The sequence below is a fragment of the Gekko japonicus genome, unplaced genomic scaffold, assembly GCF_001447785.1.
Source record: "Gekko japonicus isolate JY-2015 unplaced genomic scaffold, Gekko_japonicus_V1.1 scaffold253, whole genome shotgun sequence".
Lineage (NCBI taxonomy): Eukaryota > Metazoa > Chordata > Lepidosauria > Squamata > Gekkonidae > Gekko > Gekko japonicus.
Genome location: NW_015173681.1, coordinates 201,420 through 221,917, shown reverse-complemented (window position 1 = coordinate 221,917; position 20,498 = coordinate 201,420). Strand labels below are relative to the sequence as shown.

Sequence of the window (20,498 nt, the reverse complement as noted above, 5' to 3'; positions counted from 1 at the left end):
AATGCTTTTTAATGTTTGAAATGTTTAAATGTGTGGACTTTGGTGGAAAGGCAGGATGGATATGTTTTAAATAAAATAAACAAATAAGTATATCAGCAGTGTGATGCACACTGCATCATCGGACAGTCTGTTTCTGGCCCCAATTCAGAGTGCTGGTGTTGACTTTAAAGCCCTAAACAGTGATTCCTGTGGTACCTATGGGACTGTACCCTCCCACATGAGCCATCGTGTGCTCAGCTGCAGCTGTCCTGAACCACATGCCCCCATTAACAGACATGAGAGACTGATGGGCATGTGGGCGAATGGTCTCTCAGCTGTAGCCTTCAGGCTGCAAACGTCCATGACCTATGAGTTTGGTTCCCAACTCCAGTGTAGGAAATTCCTGGACATTAGGGGCAGTGCTTGTGGAGGGGAGATTTTGGGGGAGGGATTTCACTTAAAATTTGTCCTCTGAAGCTGTCATTTCCTCCAAGAGTACTGATCCATGAAGATCAGTTGTAATTCCAGGAGAACTCCACGTCCCATCTGGAAGCTGGAAACCCTACCCTCCTACCACCAAGAGTGACCAGCTGGAGGGCCCTTTAAATCTAGCAGGAGGGAGGGAGAGGGTCAGTCACGGGCTGCATGCTCAGCTCACGAAAAGACCCTTTAAAGGGGGAGATGAGCCCTGTGCGTTGTGCCCCCCCCCCGCTCTCAAAAAGACCCTTTAAAGGGTCTGTTTGTGAGCCAAGCATGGCCTGCAACTCCCCCTCTTTAAAGGGCCCTCCAGCTGATTGGCGGGCCACATGGTCCCCACCAATCAGCTGAAGCCCTTTAAATCAGGAGGGAGGGAGAGGGGTGGCCAGGGAGGTGGTCGCACTTGGTGGCAAGTTTTCCCCCACTGGCCAGTTGGCTGGGGGTGGATTGAAGGCCCCAGAAGTTGGGGAACCGCCACCTGAACCTGGGGGCTGGCAACCTAGGAGGCCCATTTGTATCCTTAGCTTTTGACTTTCTAGTAATGTGTAAGGATCCCCCCCTCCTCCAAGGGCATTTTGTGACTGTTGAAAAGAACCAATCACCTGGTACGGAATTGATTGATTCAGCTGTTCCTGATCTTTCACTGCTTATAGCTGGCATTTATTGTTTTTACTGCTTGTATTCCTGTTTTTAATGCTGTTTTGTGATGAATCGTAGTATGGCTGCTGCTGGCTTGCTTTATGTATTTTGTGTATAGCTTTATGTATAGCTTTTTGTGTTGTAGTCTTCACTTTTTTGTTTCACTTTAGGCTTTTTATTTATAAGCTGCCTTTGAGTGCCTTTTAGTAGAAAAATTGGGAAACATTGTTTTAAATAACATGCTGAGATGGTGGCAAAAAATCCCTACTTCCCCCTCTGAGGTGGAGGACATTTCCATGGGTTATTCCCACCGTTCTTTTAGGGAGGCAGGATGGATAATACTTTTTCCTCCTTTCTCTTGGTGCCTTGGGAATAGCCCTTCCCCTCAGTTCTGTTCCTGCCTCTTAGGGAGTAGCAGCTAGAGACAAGGCTCTGCCTTTTTCCTTCAGCCTACACCATTTTTTTCTCCTATTTAACTACTCTGTTTCTGCCCTTGTTTTTCCCTTCTACTGAACTTCCTCTTCTTTCTTCCTTGTTTCTCTCAGAGGAACCAGAAGACGTCGTTGAGAGGTAATCTCCTCCCGAGTGCTCTGCGCATGAGAGAGATGGCAGCAGAGCACTCCGATGGCTTTTCTTTGGGGGAAGAGGAAATGCTAGGGTTGCCAAATTTTTAAAACTTACCGGCGGGGGAGCTTCCTGCCGGTCCGGGAGGTGTCCGACGATGCGAGCGTGCAAAGCGCGCGTGTGGCCCCGCCCCCAGCGTGCGACGTCACTTCTGTGTGACGCGCACGCCGGGGCGGAGTTCCCCCCGGGCCCCGATTCCCCGGCGTTGGGTAACGGGCCTCCGGGGCGGGGGAATTCCGCCCTACCGGGGGGGTTGGCAGCCCTAGGAAATGCTCACTGCGGTGGCGGTTGGGGCGCAACGCGGCTGTGGGGCCTACTTGCCTTCAGGGCTTGTTTGTGCCGCCCCGACGAGCACAGCAGAGGTGGCGGCGGCAGTGATGCAGTGTGCGCAGAAGCACCGCTGGCCACAGGAGGCAGCAGAGCCCACCGATTCAGGGCAGGTGAAGATCGGTGGCGGCCATTTTGAGGGAGGTGAGCTGAGTTCTTGCAGCCATCCAAGCCCTCTGCTGATCACATCGGGGGCAGAAGGGGCCAGTAAGACCTCCGATTTGCGTCCTCCCAGGCCAGACCTTACTTGCATGGAGGGTAATGTATGCAATACAGGGGCCCTAATCGACACACCAGACCTAATGCGAGCCTTTCATCAGGCCACGCAAGAGGAGATTTCCTCCTTCTGCGCCAGGGCGGGGATCATGGGACAAGGGAATTCTCCAGCCCAGGCTTCTCAATCTTCTACCCCCTGGCCTACCAAAGCAGCCCAGAAAGCTCCTCCTATACCCATTAGAAGGTCGAGGGGGGAGCATTGGGAAGAGGAAGAGTCTTCAGTATCCCTCACAGATAACAGAGAGGAGGGGGGCTTACTCTCAGAGGAGGAAATAAGAATGCCAGAACAGTCCAGCAGGTTTTTTTAAAGCCAAGGACTATTTTTAACCAAGGCTATCAATGCCCTAGAAATTTAAGACGCTCCCCCAACAAACGAGCAAGGGCCCTCCAAACCTAAGCTCAAATCCAGGTCCAGAGGAAATACGGGGTTTTTTTCTACCAGAGGAGTTAGTGGAAAACGTATTTCCCTTTCCTGAGTATTTTGAATGCCAGTTAAGGGTGGCATGGGACAGGCCTACAACAACTAAACAGCTCCCCAACTTTGTCATTGCCTAGTTACACCAATGAGTTATTGCAGATACCACCAGTGGATGGTCCAGTTTACAGGCCTTGTTTCTGAAGATGGAAATGGCACTATACGAGATCCTATTGACAAGAAGGCGGATACTACACTAAAGAGGATCCATGAGGCCATTGCTATGATGGTTAAGGCAGTGGCCACGGGATCAATCGCTTCCAGAGCATCCATTGTGTGGATATGCATGTTGATTCAGCTCTTACTTGAAAACAACAGAGGACTGTTGGAGGGTGCCACTCGCATCCTAAAAGGGGCATCCTTCTCTCCAGATGCTACTCTGGACATCTTGACCTTTGCCTCTCGGGCTATGGCTTCAACAGCAGTGACAAGAAGAGTACTCTGGTTGAGGGCATGGCAAGCAGACTTCCAGTCCAAATTGACAGTCACTGGGTATCCTTTCCAGGGGGATCGGCTCTTCAGAGAGGCTCTGGATAGGATCCTAGTGGAGACACAAGACAAAAAGAAAGCCATGCCCAGGAACCTTCCCCACATAGAAAGGTGGGGTTCTCATTCCTTTTGCACGCAGCATTCCCTGCCACGTTTCCATCAAGACCAGAGAAGGAGTACCTGGAGCTTGTCCAAACCCCCCAGGGAAGAGGAGCTCCTTCAATTCCAAGTTCAACAAGTCCTCCTTTAACAAGTCTGACCAAGGGGACCGGGACGCCAAACCCAAGCAGGCATGACTACACCGCACCTCCGGTGGGGGCACACCTTCTGGAGTTCTCCTAGGCCTGGATGCATTGTCAGGCAGACGCCTGGGTGAAAGAGATTGTGTCTAAGGGCTTATACCATAGAATTTTGTTGCCCTCCACTAGAAAGGTTTCTGATCTCTCCTATCAGCAAATCAATTACCAAGCGATCTTTGGTCAACAGAGCCCTACAACACCTTTTGGAGATAAGAGCCATAGAACCAGTGCCCCCACCAGAACGGGAACGTGGGGTTTACTCAATTCTGTTCCTGGTTCCCAAGAAAAATGGCGATTGGAGGGCCATTTTAGACCTCAAGTTCCTCAACAAGTTCATCAAACGATCTACAATGAAATACCACTCTGGGTATCGCCATTAGAAGCCTTCATACTGCCAGCGTTGTTAACAAATGAAAAAAGAGCAACATATGAAACATTGTTAACCAAAGAAAAAAATTTGAAAACATTTGAGTCTTTACAAGAATTGAATTTGAACCTTACTAGCTGGGAAAAGACAGTATTGCACTCAAGATTCGATAAGGTCAAAAAAATGAATTTCGCAAAATCAAAGTCTGAATTGGATAAGATCTGGTTATCATCTGCAGATAAACAAATCCAAAAACTATACAATTTCCTATTGAATGACAGTATGAAAGAGATAGCAGTTAAACCCAGCATGAAAACCTGGGAACAAAATATTGGCCACATAATACATTCAGAAGAATGGGAAAAAATGTGGAAATCTTTGAAAATTGTAAAAGCCACGACATATAAAGAGAATATATTTAAGATGTTCTACAGGTGGCACTGGACCCCAGATAAACTCTCCAAATGTTATAAGAATGTCTCAGATAGTTGCTGGAGATGTAAAAATAACATAGGTACTTATTACCATACTTGGTGGAGATGTGAAAAAATATGTAGCTTTTGGAAAATGGTTAAAAACCTGATAAAAGAGTTAACAGACATAGAATTGCAAAACCGTCCCGAAACGTTTCTTTTGAACATGATACCAGATAGATTGAGCAAGGACGATCACTGTGTTATTTTATATATTCTTACAGTAAGCAGAATCCTTGTAGCCAAGAATTGGAAAACTGATACATTACTCAGAAAAGATGAGATAGTCGAGAAAATCCTGGAAATAGCCGAAGCGGACAAATTAAATCAAATATTAGTAGGGAGAGATGACAAAGTTTTTAAGAAAAGGTGGAATAAGGTAGATAAATGGATGGAAAAAAATGTATAAAGTACACTCAAAAGATTGTTATGTAAAAATTGAACTTCTTTTTTGTTTGTTTTTTGTAATAGAAAATACATAAATAAAACTTTTTTAAAAAAAAAAAACAAGTTCATCAAACGGCGTCACTTCCGCATGGAGACACTGTGATCAATAACGGAGACTCTGTCACCAGGCGATTTCCTTACGTCAATAGATCTCACGGAGGCCTACCTCCATGTGCTGATTCATCCAACACACAAGAGGTTCCTACATTTTTGTGCAGGCAGGCAGTCATTTTCAATACCGAGCATTGCTGTTTGGTCTTTCTACAGCACCCAGACTGTTCTCTAAACTGATCATCAACCTGGTGGTGCACCTCAGAAGACAGGGGATCCACGTACATCCATATCTAGATGATCTGCTTGTGAGGGGCAACGACAGAGCTTCAGCCATCTGGGACACCGAGCAGACACTACAATATCTACAGGAGCACAGATTCATTGTGAACTTGGCCAAGAGTGCTCTTTGGCTGTCTCAGGAGCTCGAGCATCTAGGAGCTGTCAGACACGAAACACACTTTTTCTACCGTCAGCCAAGACAATCGAAATCCGAGACATGGCATCTATAGTGGTACAGAGTCCATTTTCTACCTTGATGTCACAGGCCAAGCTCCTGGGCCTCATGATATCATGCATAGACATGACTCAATGGGCTCGTCTTCACTCCAGACCAGTGTTCCCTCTAAGCTGAGTTAGTGTGAGCTAGCTCACACTAACTCAGCTTAGAGGGAACATTGCTCCAGACCTCTACAGCGTTTTCTCAGGCCATATCAATGACACATCATGGAATGCAGGAAAACCAGCCTGCATGTTCCTGCCCTGGTCAAGTCCAGCTTACGGTGGTGGATGAAACTGAAGAACCTGAGTCAAGGCAAGGTCTGTTACACACTCATCCTTAAAGGAGCCCTCATCTAGGGCCAGTGGACTGGGGAAGAACAACACCTTCCAATCAACCTCTTGGAGCTCAGAACAATTTGTTATGCCCTGTGTCAATTCAGCTCCAGGATTCAAAATCAGCATATCTTAGTCCGAATGGACAATGTCTCAGCCAAGGCATACCTCAACAATTGGGGGGGGGGTCACAATCATCTCAACTACATCAAGATATTCACTTGGGCCGAAAAGAACTTAGCCTCAATATGGCGGAACACGTCAAGGGAATCACCAATGTTCAGACCGACTGGCTCAGCAGGGAGACCATCCGCAAGGGGGAATGGTCTCTACACTTGGATCTATTCAAATTCATCACGACACAGCTAGGTCAGCCTTTGGTGGACCTCTTTGCATCTCCCAGGAATCACCAACTACCACGTTTTTTTCATGAGATACTTCCATTCAGCAGCGGAGGCAACAGATGCCCTAACTGCTCCTTGGCTTCACGGTCTTCTCTTCACATTCCCGCTGATCCCAAGGACCATTCGGAAGATTAGGGAAGAGAGAGCAGAGGTGATCCTGGTCGCCCCTCCTTGGTTCTCAGACCTGAAGGAGATGGCCGCTTTGCATTTCCCACAAAGACAAAGTGGTTCTCAGGACTGATCCCATGTTTCAGCCAAAGGTATCATCTACCTTTCATTGTGCTCAGGAGATTTATTTACTGACGTTCTGCCCCGATTCTCAGCATCCTAAAGAGCTCTTGTGGCACACGTTGGATGTCAGACGTGCACTGAAGAGCTATATTGTCAGGACTGAGCCAATCAGAAAGATGGACTGTATGTTCATCAACATCTCCTTTCTGAGGGCGGGGGACAGGATGTCTAAGGCGTCCATCAGCTCCGTTCTTAGGTCTTGCATTACTTATTTATTTTATTTATTTTTGGATTTGTAGCCCGCCCTCCCCGAAGGCTCAGGGCGGCTAACAAGGGCATAAATGCCAGGTTAAAACAGTAAAAACAGTATAAAAAGTGCAATAATAGAATACAATACAATCAATAAAACATCAGTGCTCCATTATGGAGGCCTACAAAGACTCAGGGATGGAGATTCCGAAGGGGATCACAGTGCATTCTCTGAGAAGTGCCTCAACCAATGCAGCATTCGTTAACTGGGCATCAGTCGATGAGGTTTGCAAGGCAGCCACTTGGACGTCCATTTCTACGTTCATTTGTCACTACACGTTAAACACGATTGCCTCAGGCAATGCTGCATTTGGAAGAAGAGTTCTTCAGCACATTGTCACTTTGGCTGACGATGATGACCCACCCACCTGAGGGACACTGCTTTGGGAGGTCCCATGGAGATGTCCTCCACCTCAGAGGGAGAACGGCCATTGGCACTTACCGTGAAGGGTCCTTCTCCTCTGAGGTCAGGAGGACATCTTGGCCCTCCCACTCTAATCATCATCTATCTGTACTTTCACTTCACTGTGCTGTTCTCTTCTTCCCCTCCATTTTCTTCTTAGCATTGTTGAAGTTCCTGTTACACTTGTTTGAAGTTGAAGTGCTTGGCGCAGGGGAGATACTTTTAGTGAGTACTCACTGCTTGTGGAGTCCCAGAACTGAGGGGAAGGGCTGTTCCCAAGGCGCCAAGAGGAAGGAGAAAAAAGTATTTCCTGCCTCCCTAAAGGAACGATGGGAATAACCCACGGAGATGTCCTCCTAGCCTCAGAGGAGAAGGGCCCTTCATGGTCAGTGCCCAGTGGCCATTCTCACATAGCACCCTACTAGAGTTGCCAGGATGCAGCCTCCTGTCAGCAATCTGGGCTTCCTGCTGTTGCTCCTAGGGTGGCAGGAGGGAAAAAAGTGTTACTGATCACAGGTCATGTCACTTCAAGGGAAAACTGGAGATCGTATTACTCTAAGAATCTAGGAATAATGGAGTCACCCGCACTTCCTAGAGCAATGTAACATCACATCCAGGTTTCCCCATGGGCACCAGAACACATGGGAAACACACACACACACACGAAAAATGGGACTGTGGAAGAGCCTGAAGCGTTACACCACTCATGCAAGGTCGGAGTTTTGAAGCTGCTGCCTGCCTGCCATTTGTGGAAGATCTTGGTGTCCCCTTTTGTGTTGTGATTGCTTTGCAGCTGGGCTCTGTGGCCTGTTCTCCCGTGGACTGTATTGCCTCCTGTACATACCCTTTCCACCCTGAAGGGGAGTGCTGTCCCATTTGTTATGGTAAGTATCAAAACTTTAGTGTCTTTTTATCTATTGAGATATTAAGAAGAAGAAGAAGAAGAGAAGAGATTGGATTTATACCCCGCCCTTCACTTGGAGTCTCAGAGCGGCTTACAAACTCCTTTCCCTTCCCCTCCCCGCAACAGACACCCTGTGAGGTGGGTGGGGCTGAGAGAGCTCTGACGCAAACGGCTCTTTTTCAAGGACAGCTGTGCCAGAGCTTGTGACTGACCCAAGGTCACATCAGCAGGTGTAAGTGGAGGAGTGGGGAATCAAACTCGGTTCTCCCAGATTAGAGTCCGCGCACTTAACCACCACACCAAACTGGCTCTCAAACCCCACTTTCCCCCCAAAGCAGCATACTTCGTTCTTCCCCCTCCATTTTATCCTTACAACAGTCGCCTTGCGTGGTAGGTTTAGATGAGCGTGTGTGACTGGCCCAAGGTCACCCAGCAAGCTTCCATGGCAGAGTGGGGATTCGAACCTGGGTCTCCCAAATTCTAGTCAGACACTATACCACACTGGCTCTCAGATGATAATCAGTTTTCTTAAAATATACTATGTGATGGAGGAGGAGGAGGAGGAGATTGGATTTCTACCCTCCGGCCCTTCACTCCCCAAAGGAGTCTCAAGTGGCGTACAAGCTCCTTTCCCTTCCCCTCCCCTCCCCACAACAGTGAAGTAGGTGAGGTTGAGAGAATTCTGACTGAGAACTGCTCATGAGAGAACAGCTCTGAAAGAACTTGTAACTGCCCCAGGGTTACACCAGCAGCTGCATGTGGAAGAGTGGGGAATCAAACCCGGTTCTCCCAGATTAGAGTCCGTGCCCCTAACCACTGCACCAAATTGGCCAGTAATACAGTAGAACAGGAGAGAACGAGGTAGTCTTGCTGCAGGGTTATCATCTCTTTGCAAGAGGGAGGTGGTGTTTATATTTGGAGATGTTTTCTCCAGCACCCTAGAAAAGGACTGCACAAGGTATAGCTAATTTTTAAAAGGGTGTGTGGTTGGGGTGGGGCGGGTAGAGTAGACAATTCTACATCACTGGGTGTGTTGGGCTTTGTTATCCATGAGAATTTATGAATTAGGAATGAGGATACAACTAATAGTACTTGGAGGAGAAACCATATACAAACCGTCAAGTGCCACAGGAAAGGTACTTCCCCACCCCCCTTGGAAGGGGGAGTATTACACATTTATCCTGCCTAGTGCAGGGGAGTGTGTGTTAGATTATCATGTACCTAATACAAAGGCTCTCACAAACATATGAAAACCCCAAGGTAGTCAATGTTTATATATATATGCTGGCCTTTATTTACTGGAAGTGCCTGCAAATGTTCTATAATGGTTGTATCCCATCCTTCCTTTAAGGAGGTATAAGCAACATACATGGTATGCGTTGCATGTATCTATCCTTACAACAGATGTATGAAGGAGGCTATGCCGAGGTTCCAAAGTCAAATACGCACCTGCAACTCCCAAACGAGATATGACAACAGGGTGATCTGGAAACAGGTTCCTTGCCTTTTAAATGGTGCTAATAGCTGCTGTTAGAGGAGGGGACTCAGTTCCAGACTGCAGAAGCTTTTCCTGACGTGCCATTTGCCCAACGTAGATCAGGCACTGGAGCTGCTATTTGTCCTGTGAGGCAAGTTGTGTGTGTGTGTGAAATAGCATGGGGGGGGGGTCTCTCCACACACTCAGCAGCTGCTAACATTTTTAAAAACACTAGGGAGAACCACCTGGAGATCTCCTCCTGTCATGCCTAGTTTAGTGCTGAGTCCAACACTGGCTGCCATTGTCATATGCACTTGTAATTTTGCTCTCTCTCCAAGTACTTTCCATTTTGCATAGCATAAATAGTCCAATTAATCTTATTTAGTTTATAGTGTTGACATCATTTACACACACACACATCTGCATGCTATGCATAGCAGTAGTCCTGTGTGTTGTCAGTGCTGCCTTCTTTAGATAAGACCAAAACTTAGAATTCCAACTTGTGGTGGTCATGGTATGAATCTCCTGTAGTCAGATTTATGACACAAGGTGGCCTTACATCTGGCTTAAGCTAACTGGTATGAGACAGTTATGCACCATTCAGGCCCTCTCTGCACCTGTATTTTGCCTTTTCTGAGCGCATTGTATTCTTCCATTCTGCATTCCCTCCCTCTCTCACTTCCAGTTTGTGTTGGGGATTTTTCTTGTTTCTGCATTTGTTTTACAGGAATCTGCATTCAGACCATTTCCAGCACACTGTTGCTCCGCAGTTACCAAAACTCCTTTTGCTGCAGTTTTTGTTCTCATCCACTTTTGAATCGCTAATCCTTTCTAAAGTAGAATTGTTTCTGTGGGTATTTAAGTGCTGCCCACTGCCCTCCCCCATGTCCCCCTCTCTCTCTCTTTAGGTTGACGTTCCCTCCCCATTCTGTTTTCTTTCCCTCCTTCTCCAAAGACAAAAGAGGATCTGTCCTCCCGCTACAGCAAACTTTTAAAAAGCCAGAGGGAGCATAAGAAGGAATCAGTAAATGTAAAGAACTAGGGGATTCCCTGCTCTCAAATGTCTCAGTCTTGCGTGTGTGGGCCTGGATTTCCCCCTCCCTTCCCTTTCTTTTTGCAGAATCACAGAGGGAGGGAGGGAGGGGTTTGGGTCTGCAGTTAAAAGTTTTGAAAGATGTTTGCCTTTCTCTTCATCTTTGGCAAAGCAAACCAGTTAGTTCAAAAAAATCGGGTTTTGCTTGTAGATGCAGAATGCATACAGAATACACAAATGAATTAACTGGAGGGGGGGAAACAATGCAGAGGGAATGCATGCGACTGCTAAGTCAACCCTTAAGGCTTGACTCCTCAGATTCTCTGGAGCAAGCGGCCAGTGCCGAAAGGGCCCAAGTCTCTGAGTCGCAGCTTGTCGTTCTGATCTGTCTGGCCGTTTTTCTCTCTATGGCAGGGGTGGCCAAACGTGCTTAACGTAAGAGCCACAAAGAATAAACATCAGATGTTTGAGAGCCACAAGACATGAACAAATATAACCCACACGTTTTTACTGGGAAATATGCAAATTTGCTTTTTATTAGCATTAAATGAGACTGCCAAAAAAATTTAAAAGGAGTAAAAACAGATATTGATGATGATATTTAACTTTAGATGGGGAGGGAGGGGAGAAAGAGAGAGGAGGAAAGAAAGTGGAAAGAAAGCAAATAGATGGGGGGGAGGGTGGAAAGAAAGCCACTTTAAATGCATCTTCCAAGACCCCTATGCCCCCCCCTCCAGCTGGCTTGGCTTGGAGAAGGGATTTAAAAAGGCAAATGCCTTCTCCAAGCCGGCCAGTGGGGGAGGAGGTCTTTAAGAATGCATTTAAAGTTAAAGTTGCTCTCTTTCTCTGCTCCCCCCACCTCAAGCCTACCCCGGGAGGGGAACACTGGCTGGGGAAGGGAAGACCGAATGGGGAGGCCTGCCTCCCTTTCGCTTCCCCATCTGCCCTGCTGGGAGCTCCAGAATATGTGTGAAAGAACTGCATGCGGCTCCCGAGCCACAGGTTGGCCACCCCTGCTCTAGAGGGACTTCTGTTAAAAGTGGATCACTTGCACTGTCCTGCTTTTGCAGATTGCAATTACAAAGGAAGGAAGGTGGTGAATGGACACACCTTTGTACCAGAGGGTGAACCCTGTATTCATTGCACCTGCCAGGTGAGCAGTTTAGGCATCCTGCAGAGTGGTTGAGACTTGAGGGGTTGGGTGGGGGGGAATGACTGGGGTGTTCAGCAATTGGTGTTGCTCCAAGGAGCCACTTTCTGACACCCAGACTTGGGTGGCTGTGGTGCGCCATCCTGCCCCTCATACACTCTTATGGACCTGTTATTATTAGCATGCCTAGAATAAGTTTTATCGGTGCCCCTTGATTTGAGATCTCCCTTGACAATAATGAGTGTCCTTTGCCTGTACCACCCATCCTCTCCTTGAGTGATGGGCTTCCAAGAAAATTATGTACATGTCAGTGCTAATTCTCCAGAGGACAATGCAACTTCGTCTGTTTCTTGCTGTCTCCTCAGCTTGGAGAGGTGAGCTGTGAAAAGAGGCCCTGTCCAAGCTCCTGTGCAGAGCCCTTTGCCCCTCCTGTGCATTGCTGCCCAGACTGCCAAGGTAACGAGGTGACAGGTAAACCTATTCTTTATATGTTACTTGAGATTTCCTTGGAGCCTCTCTCTGTAAATTCAGAACCATGCAATCTCACAGCAAGGAACTCAGTATTTTGGAAACAGAAAATGCATCTCTTCTGCTAACTGCTGTGCTTTCCTCTGAGCCTTTTGCTGATGGGAGGTCTTACTCATAAAAGCTAATGCTTGCAATAAACTTGGTTAGTCTTAAAGTTGCCACTTGATTTCTGTTTTACATTGATGCAAAAAAATCAGCAGAAGACCCCTTGCCTTATTGGAAAGTGTTGCCATTACGTAAATGGATCTGCAGGTTCTCCTAAGGATGTTTGACATGTTATGGGAACTTTAAACATTTTCCTGGGCGCATAGGTGTGACAGTGGAAGCGGCATTAACTTGTCTGTCATGGAATTTGGAATTATTTGTCCATGTTGCTGGGGGACAGACACTGAGGCCCTAACGACACGTTACAAGGTCCCTGTGACTACCCAGTCCAGTTGACCTGATGTGCTCAGGGAATTCAGTCCTTGGAACGTAATTCCCACACATGCACGGTCCCAGTCTGGATTAGGATCACCGAATGCGTGGAGAGGAGGCTCAGGCCTTCCCATCACCTAAAATGGCCCTGGGGAGCCACTCTTTGTGGCTGTTCACTGGGGCCTTTTCAGGTTGGGAAAACAGAAGGGAGGGAAACAACCACACTCTCAGACTAACCTCTGCCACTGTGACCTGGGATGGACACCTGGGGGATGTTAGGACTTTGTAATGTGTGAACAGAAGTGGGGATACGAAGGGAAATGTAGATGCTTGGTGGGAAATGCTGAGGAGTCAATTGCCAAGTGAAGGCCACACCCGGCGGTTTGACACTGCAGCCCTGAGCAGAGTCACTACTTTCTAAGCCAATTAATTTCAATGGATTTAAAAGTGTGTGACTCTGGGATTGTGCTGTGAGTCATCAATATGGTCTGACTGGTTGGTCTTATATTATTACATTTTAATTCCCCCCCCCCCAGCACAGACATATCTGAACACGCGGGTTAGCTTAAAGCCACAATGTGTGTTATAACAGCAGATTATTATGCTGTACTCAGACCCTTTCAGAGTTAGGAAGCCTCAGAAATTGCTTCTCGTAGTTCACTGTGCGTGTATGTTCCTGTTGTATTTGTTGGTCTTTGGTTCTCCCTATGAGATGCACCCAAGAGAAGTTGTGTGTGTGTGTGTGTGTGTGTGTGTCTTCTGGCCAGGGTTTACATAGTTTATAATGCAGGTAGAAAACAGAGGGCATTCAGAAATAATGAATGCTAAATCTAGTATGTGATTTCTTCACACCAGATGCCCTGGCCTCATTGGAGAATAGACTAGCCACCTCTCACACAGAGGTTGGAGAGACAGAGACAGCCTTGCAATCCATTCAGAGACATTCCATGGCCTTGATACCTGAAGACAACTGCAGTCTCTGCAACAACACCTCTGTACCTGCCACACTCACTCCAGGGGTGCGTCTTGCATCAAGCACTGCACCTCCTTGGGAGACTCGGTATGTGACCTCAGCTACACCAGGAAATGTTGGGCTTCATCAAAACAGACCAGAGGATCTCTCCAGGCTGAAACTCAACAGACCACCAAGTGTTAGACCTCCTCCTTGGCTAGGCTATCCTGCAACCCCTCGGATGAGGTCGGGAGGCACTCTGCCACTTCTAAATAGAGCAGCAGGTGTCAGGTCTCATCCCACCAGACCAAGCACTTTTGGTTCCCCTTCAGCTCATCGTCATCAGCCTTCTTTCATTACAAGGACATCTGGAATATCTGTGCTCTCCACTGCTGTTTATACTCCCACTTCATCTAGTGTAGCTAACCACACAGATCCCATAAGTGGCCCTGTTGGTCCTTCATATGCCCCCAACTTTCCTGTGCCACTTCCACGGTTAGCAAGCCCCACTCCGGACTCTCCTTCTCAAGAACTTCCTAGAAGCCCGTCTCCCACAACTAATTTACCTGTAGGCCAGCAAACTGTGGAGAGCAGCCCTACATTGTCCCCTGCTGATGAAAATAGCATCAATGGCACAGATCCATAAAGGAGGATCTATTTTGAATGGGAGAAATCTAACCACATCAGCCTCGTCAACAAAGGACATCTACAGATAGGGTTTGCCACTAATGGTATGAGCTGTCCTGCCACTACTTATCCCTGGCAGCACTCTGCCTTCTTGAAGAGCAGGTCTTTTTAGTGTAGGCATTATTTGAGCCTTAGCCTAATGTTAAGGAGATGAGGCCCAATCTACCTACCTAACAAATATCTTCCTGACTATAGAATACAGTGGAGTGTCTTTTCTTTGCCATATCACAATGTATAGATTCCAGAAGTTCCTTCTGCCTTTTTGGGAATGCAGGTGTTTGAAGGATATATTGGATAGTACCATCTTCTAATTGTATCTCTTTTTCTCAACATGGTGGAATTGGTGTTCTGCCAGCAGGGGAACTTATTCCTGTGCAGCTCTCCAAGTAGTAAATCTCTTCACCGCCCAGTCTAGCACAGATATCCTGTTGCTGCTTGCAGACATATATGCAAACTTCAGTGCTGAAAGGTTTGAAATGAAACTGGCCAGTTTCATTGCAGCCAAAAGCTTACTCTCTGACTAAATTGTTTTGAACATAACCATACCTATTGTCACTATGTAGACTTGCTGGCATGTGTGAATCTAATACTAAAGCATTCCTTTGATTCCTTTCTTGCTTTGGTAACAGATCTACTAGGACGTATGGAGTTCTAAAGTTCAAAAGATCATAGTATTGTGAAGCTAGATTCATATGAAATATACAGTTTGTGCTATCTGAATTTAAACGTTTACTCTAGGTTATAGGGAGATGTGTATTTTGATGTTTAAAAATCTTAACTGAAATTCATGCAGAAATCTTAGATGTGGGATGCCAGCTACCATTGCCCCCCCCCACCCCCAAATTTGGTCTTTTGTGGTCCTTGGACTTTTAGGATTGTAGGGTATATCTAGCCCACTCCTCAAGCCAGTGGCAGGAGAGGCTTTTTAAAAAAACTACCTCAGAGAGGTGGGGGACATCTACATCAGACATTTGAAATCACACAAACTGCCATAGCTTCCTGCAAAGAACCCTCACCACCACAGTTTTGTGATGGTGTCAAGAGTTCTTTGTTGATTCTTTCTGACTCCTTCATGAAATGGCAGCTCCCATAGTTGTTTGGGTATAAATTATGGCAGTTATTAGGTTTGAGATTGGTTTACATGTACAGTATCAACTTGGCACTTGGGCATATCCACAGATTGCAGCATGGAAAGTGGTTTGAAGTATATCCGGCACACATCTGGCTTTCACTGTCCAGATATAGAGAGGCTTTTCTCTATGTAGTTTCTCTTTTATTTTATTTTATTAAATTTATGAATCGCCCACCCTGCAAGCAGGCTCTGGTTGATTTACAACGTTAAAATAGTTAAAAGACAGCATAAAATTATCATAATAGGCCAATAAATTAACATGGCCTTCCATAAGGTAAATGAGGGCATGTCCAACAGAGGCTCTGCATTCCACAGAACAGGCTTCGGGGTGTCCGTGCAGGGTTGGACCCAGGAAGGCCTACCGGTAGGGTTGACAAGTCCATTTTAGCCCCCAGCGGGGGACTTTGGGGGGCGTTCCTGGAGCGGGCGGGGCATCCCCGACATGATGACATCACACTGGGGACGCCCGCCCAATGGGTGCGCAGGGAAACGCCCGCTCCCTGCACTTAAAGGGGCCCCTTTAAGTGCAGGGAGCTGGAAGGTTTCGCACACCTGATCTCCACTTGGAGATTGGGCGTGTGGGAAACGCCAGCTCTCTGCACTTAAAGGGAGCCCCTTTAAGTGCAAGGAGAAGGGAGAGGGGTGGCTGTGGGTGTTGGGGCTTGGGGGCAGGGCTTCCCCCATCGGCCAGCTGGCCAGCAGCAGGTAGAACCCCCCCAAAAAAGCGGGGGACCCCTGCCAAACCGAGGGGGTTGGCAACCCTACCTACCTGTCTTTCCCACAGATATTTCCTACTCTTTCAGTTCAGAGCTCAGAGCCTGTACTGAATAAGGAACGTATAACTACTGTGGGGGCAAGCCCTAGTTCTCTTGCTATTGAATCTTTACCTAGATGAATCTCACACATGAAGAAGAAGAGATTGGATTTATACCCCACGGCCCTTCACTACCCAAGGGAGTCTCAGAGCGGCTTACAAACTCCTTTCCCTTCCCCTCCCCACAACAGACAGACACCCTGTGAGGTAGGTGGGGCTGAAAGAGCTTTGAGAGGACTGCTCTTTCAAGAACAGCTCTGACAGAACTACGGCTTGCCCAAGGTCATCCAGCAGGTGCAAGTGAAGAAGTGGGGAATCAAACCTGGTTCTCCCAGATTAGAGTTCGCGCAGTTAACCACTACACCAAACTGACTCTCTACAAGCTGCCTTACACTGTGTCAGACTATACTGAATCAGACCATTAGTCTATTGTGGTCAGTATTGCTTACTCTGACTGGCAACAGCTCTCCAGGGTTTCAGTGTCTCAGGTAGGTTGTTGCACGCCAGCACCTTGGGCACCAGTGGGAGGAAATGGGGGAGGTGAAAACACATTGGAAACCATGGCGTTTTTTGCAAAATGCTAGAGTGTCTGCCATGTCACTTCTGTTTTTTACCAAGGGAGTGCTATCTGTGGCCTGACAACCTATACTGAAAACCTGCCTTGAATAGTAGCAGGCAAAATCATGGTCTGTGTCTGCTTGCTTTCATGTTGCACATGTACTTGATCCTTCCCCCAAAGAGTTCTGAAGTTTGCATAGGGTTGCCAGCACTGTGCTGGCAAATGCCGGGCAATTTTGGGGATAGTGCCTGAGGACAGTGGAATTTCAGGGGATGTGAAATCATATTCTCCATGATGCTCTAGAAAGACCATAGAGCAGGGGTGTCAAACCTAAGGCCTGTGGGCTGGAAGCAGCCCGCCCAGGGCTTTAATCAGGCCCGTGGCTCTTTTCTCCACCCCCCTCCGCTGCCCATCCTTACCCTTGCGAGGAGATCGGGGCTGCCAAGCTTCCCAGCTGGCTGGGCTGTGTCTTTGCAGTTTCTCCTCCAGCAGGAAGCTCCTCTGGGCTAAAGTACAAAAAAAGTTGCAAAGTTTTTATGTTTAGTTTCTGCTGTGATCCTTGTGCTTTTTCTTGATGTTTTGTTTTAAAAATTGGATTGCTAAATCCCAATATCCCCCCACTTTTCCATTTTAGGTAGGTGTCAGACTCTTGAACAAAGTTACTCTCAACAGCACTCTCTGGCAGTGACTTGTTTATTGAGGAATAAAGATGTTTCAAGCTAAGATTTCTGTGTCAGAACTAAAGTTCTGGCACCAAGGCCCAAAGTTATACATTGTTCAAACAGGCTCCCCCCCTGGGTCCAGTCCAAATATAACCCACATTCATCCTGCCTAGGGTTGGTCCAGCCCCCACCTGCAGGTCTACCATTGCATTATCTATTTCTGTGGAACCAGCACAGGCAGCAACCAAAGTCATCCCTGAGAAGGGAGGCTACTTAGGAGTTACACAGTCACTACGACAAAGCCATTCTCACACTCACACACCCCCCTCAGGAATTCCCAGTAACTACTCGAGGCCCCTTAACAAATGTACGTCATGGCAAAGGAGACACTGAGTTTGACAGTAGGCATCTTTTAAGGGGGGGGGAGGTTTGGGAAGTGTCAGTTATCAAATACTGTTAAATAAAATATGGCAAGAGTGTTACTGTTTTAAGCATGTTTGTATTTAAGTTTAAAAAACCCTTTAATTTTGTTTGTCAGTGTCCTTTATAAAGTTAATATCTTGGCTACGTGGCATTACATTTTATGACACACATGGCTTGGCCCGACAAAGTCCTATTTATATCAGATTCGGCCCTTGTAACAAATGAGTTTGACACCCCTGCCATAGAGATTGGGGAAATTCCTAGAGCATCACAGACAATGTGACTTCACTTCCGGATAGTACGTTGGAATATGTGACATCCCCTCTGGGAGATGCTCTAGGAATCCCTCCAGTCTCTATGGTTTTTACCCATAGCCAATCTCTTATCCAGGCCCTGCTCCAGGCCAGTTATAAGATTGCATCATATAATAAATTATAAACATGCTTTGATCCCAAATTAAAAACAAGCACCCTTCAAGTTGGCTTGCCATGGGTACAAAAGCCAGTATGAATGACAAAATCTTTCCATATGGACACATTAAGAATCTGGCTTGGAAATCAAGAGTCCTTGGCATACTTGTATACTCTACTACAAGCCACTGGAACTGTTTTCAGCTCCTCTTCCATAAAATGGGTAATAGAACCTCCCCTCCTCATAGGATGTATCTGTATTTCCAACTTTGCTTTTAAACCATTTTAACTGTTACGGCTTTGCCAAGGAATCCTGGAAAGTACAATTTGGTGCAGTTAAGAAAACTCTTAATGCTTTTCCTAGAACCCACTTTATGGTGTAGATATGCTTTGTATAGCACCTGCTGCAGCTCTTTGGAAGTGTCTGGTGCTGAAATAACAGCCTACCAGCTTTCTTCTGTTCCAGAACTTTCCATGAACCGATTCCCAACACACTGACATTTCCGTAGTCCCTTAAATCTAAGTGCTGATTCACACTGACATGCCTTGATACTCAGCTGACGGTTTGAGTTGATCTTCATTGAAAAGCATTATGTTTTGAGTTGACTTGAAGGCTTTCTGTGGTGTTTGATTTGTGGTGGCTGTTTCATATACAAGTAGGGTTACCAACCTCCAGGTGGTGGCTGGAGATCTCCCACTGTTGCAACTGACCTCCAGGCAACAGAGATCAGTTCACCTGGAGAAAAGGGCCACTTTGGAAGGTGGGCTCTATGGGCATTATATCCCCATTGAAGCCCCTCCCCTCCCCTCACCCCACCGTCCTCAGGTTCCACCCCCAAAATCTCCAGGCATTTCCCAACCCAGAGCTGGCAACCCTATGTAGAAGTGATATCTCTTGAGCCATTGAGAGAATCATGCCATGCATGAACTCAACTGGGCAATAATATGCTGCAAGTATCAATGAACTCTCAAATTCATTGTTACGTTTTTTGTAAAGCTTTGACTGTATATATTACAATTCAGTGAACATTTCAATTTGAAAGAGAGAGTTTTGTTTTTAATAACCAAAGCTTATGTCACATAAATTTGGCATGTATTTCATTAAAAATTTTGCTTTTAGAACAGAAAAGCTAAGTGTTCAAACTGTACTATTTTTAATAAAGAATTTATGCAAAGGATAATCTTTTATGAAAGCCAACATGGATGCCTGCCTGGGAATTGCAAACCGGCTTTTCATTTAGCTTATTTTTGTGGAGACTTTCTGTCTGTACAGCAGAACAAAGATTCTCAGTAGTCAACTGAGGAAGCCCTTGGAAGTCAGGAAAAATAACTGAAGTCTCTCAAAATGTAGTACAGCCCAAAGCAAAAGGTATTACTCCAAACAATCCAGTTATGCTTGAGTATTGACTGTTTAATGGCCCAATCCTATGGTCAATTCATGCTGGGTTTCCTGCATTGGTGTATCATGAAGATTGCCTATGTCTAGGCATAATTTTGGCAGAGCACCAGTAGCACAATGCTGATTCAGGACCCATATTTGAGAGAGCTCCATCCTGGGTGAGAGGTATGAAACCCTTTGCTCACACTAGTGCCGTTCTGAACTGAGTAGCACCAGGGATGTGGGATAGGTGGTATCAAGTTCTCTCATCAGACATTGGTCCCATCCCTGACAACGATACAACATTACACTGGCACAAGGTAAGCTAAAAGACTCTCACTGAACTCAAAGAAGAGACAGAAATAAATAACTTCCTGTTCAATCTACACAGCTAAAACAGAGCATAGGATCTGAAGTAGCCCTGCAGCCTATCACTGCTCACCTACAGCAGTATATTAACCCCTCCTAGAACACCCTTATCTCAAACGATGGGGTGTGTAGCATACGGCTTTATCACTGATCTCAAGGTGTGTGTGTGGATTTAGAATACACAAATGGGGGCTTCCATGAGGGGAATTCTGAAGAAAGAACAATTTGCACAAAAAAGGGTACTGTACAAAAACAACTAAGACTACAGGAAGAGAATATCATTAACTCTTTGTCTTCTCAGAATACTTACAGGTACAGGGCACAGACACACCAAAGGAAAATCTATTCCTCTTCTTCAGTTTGGGATGCAAAGATAATGCACCCCTCATAGATAAACAAAGAAGGGGATTTCCATGCCTCAAGAGTTTGCTGCAACTGTCTCCCACATCTCCATCTAAGGCCACTTCATACATTACAAAGTCCTCATTTTTGCTAGTGG

General features: G+C 46.5%; 1 protein-coding gene across 1 annotated transcript in view; it reads left to right on the top strand.

Annotated features, from left to right (window-relative positions):
• Window positions 1-14,247, top strand: part of VWCE (von Willebrand factor C and EGF domains) — an 83,406-nt gene extending 69,159 nt beyond the window's left edge. The window contains exons 17-20 of the mRNA XM_015423047.1: window positions 7,898-7,988; window positions 11,589-11,671; window positions 12,034-12,139; window positions 13,469-14,247. Of these exons, the coding sequence (XP_015278533.1) occupies window positions 7,898-7,988; window positions 11,589-11,671; window positions 12,034-12,139; window positions 13,469-14,211 (1,023 nt within the window). The 3' untranslated portion in view covers window positions 14,212-14,247. The remainder of the gene's footprint in view (window positions 1-7,897; window positions 7,989-11,588; window positions 11,672-12,033; window positions 12,140-13,468) is intronic.
• The last annotated feature ends 6,251 nt before the right edge of the window (window positions 14,248-20,498 follow it).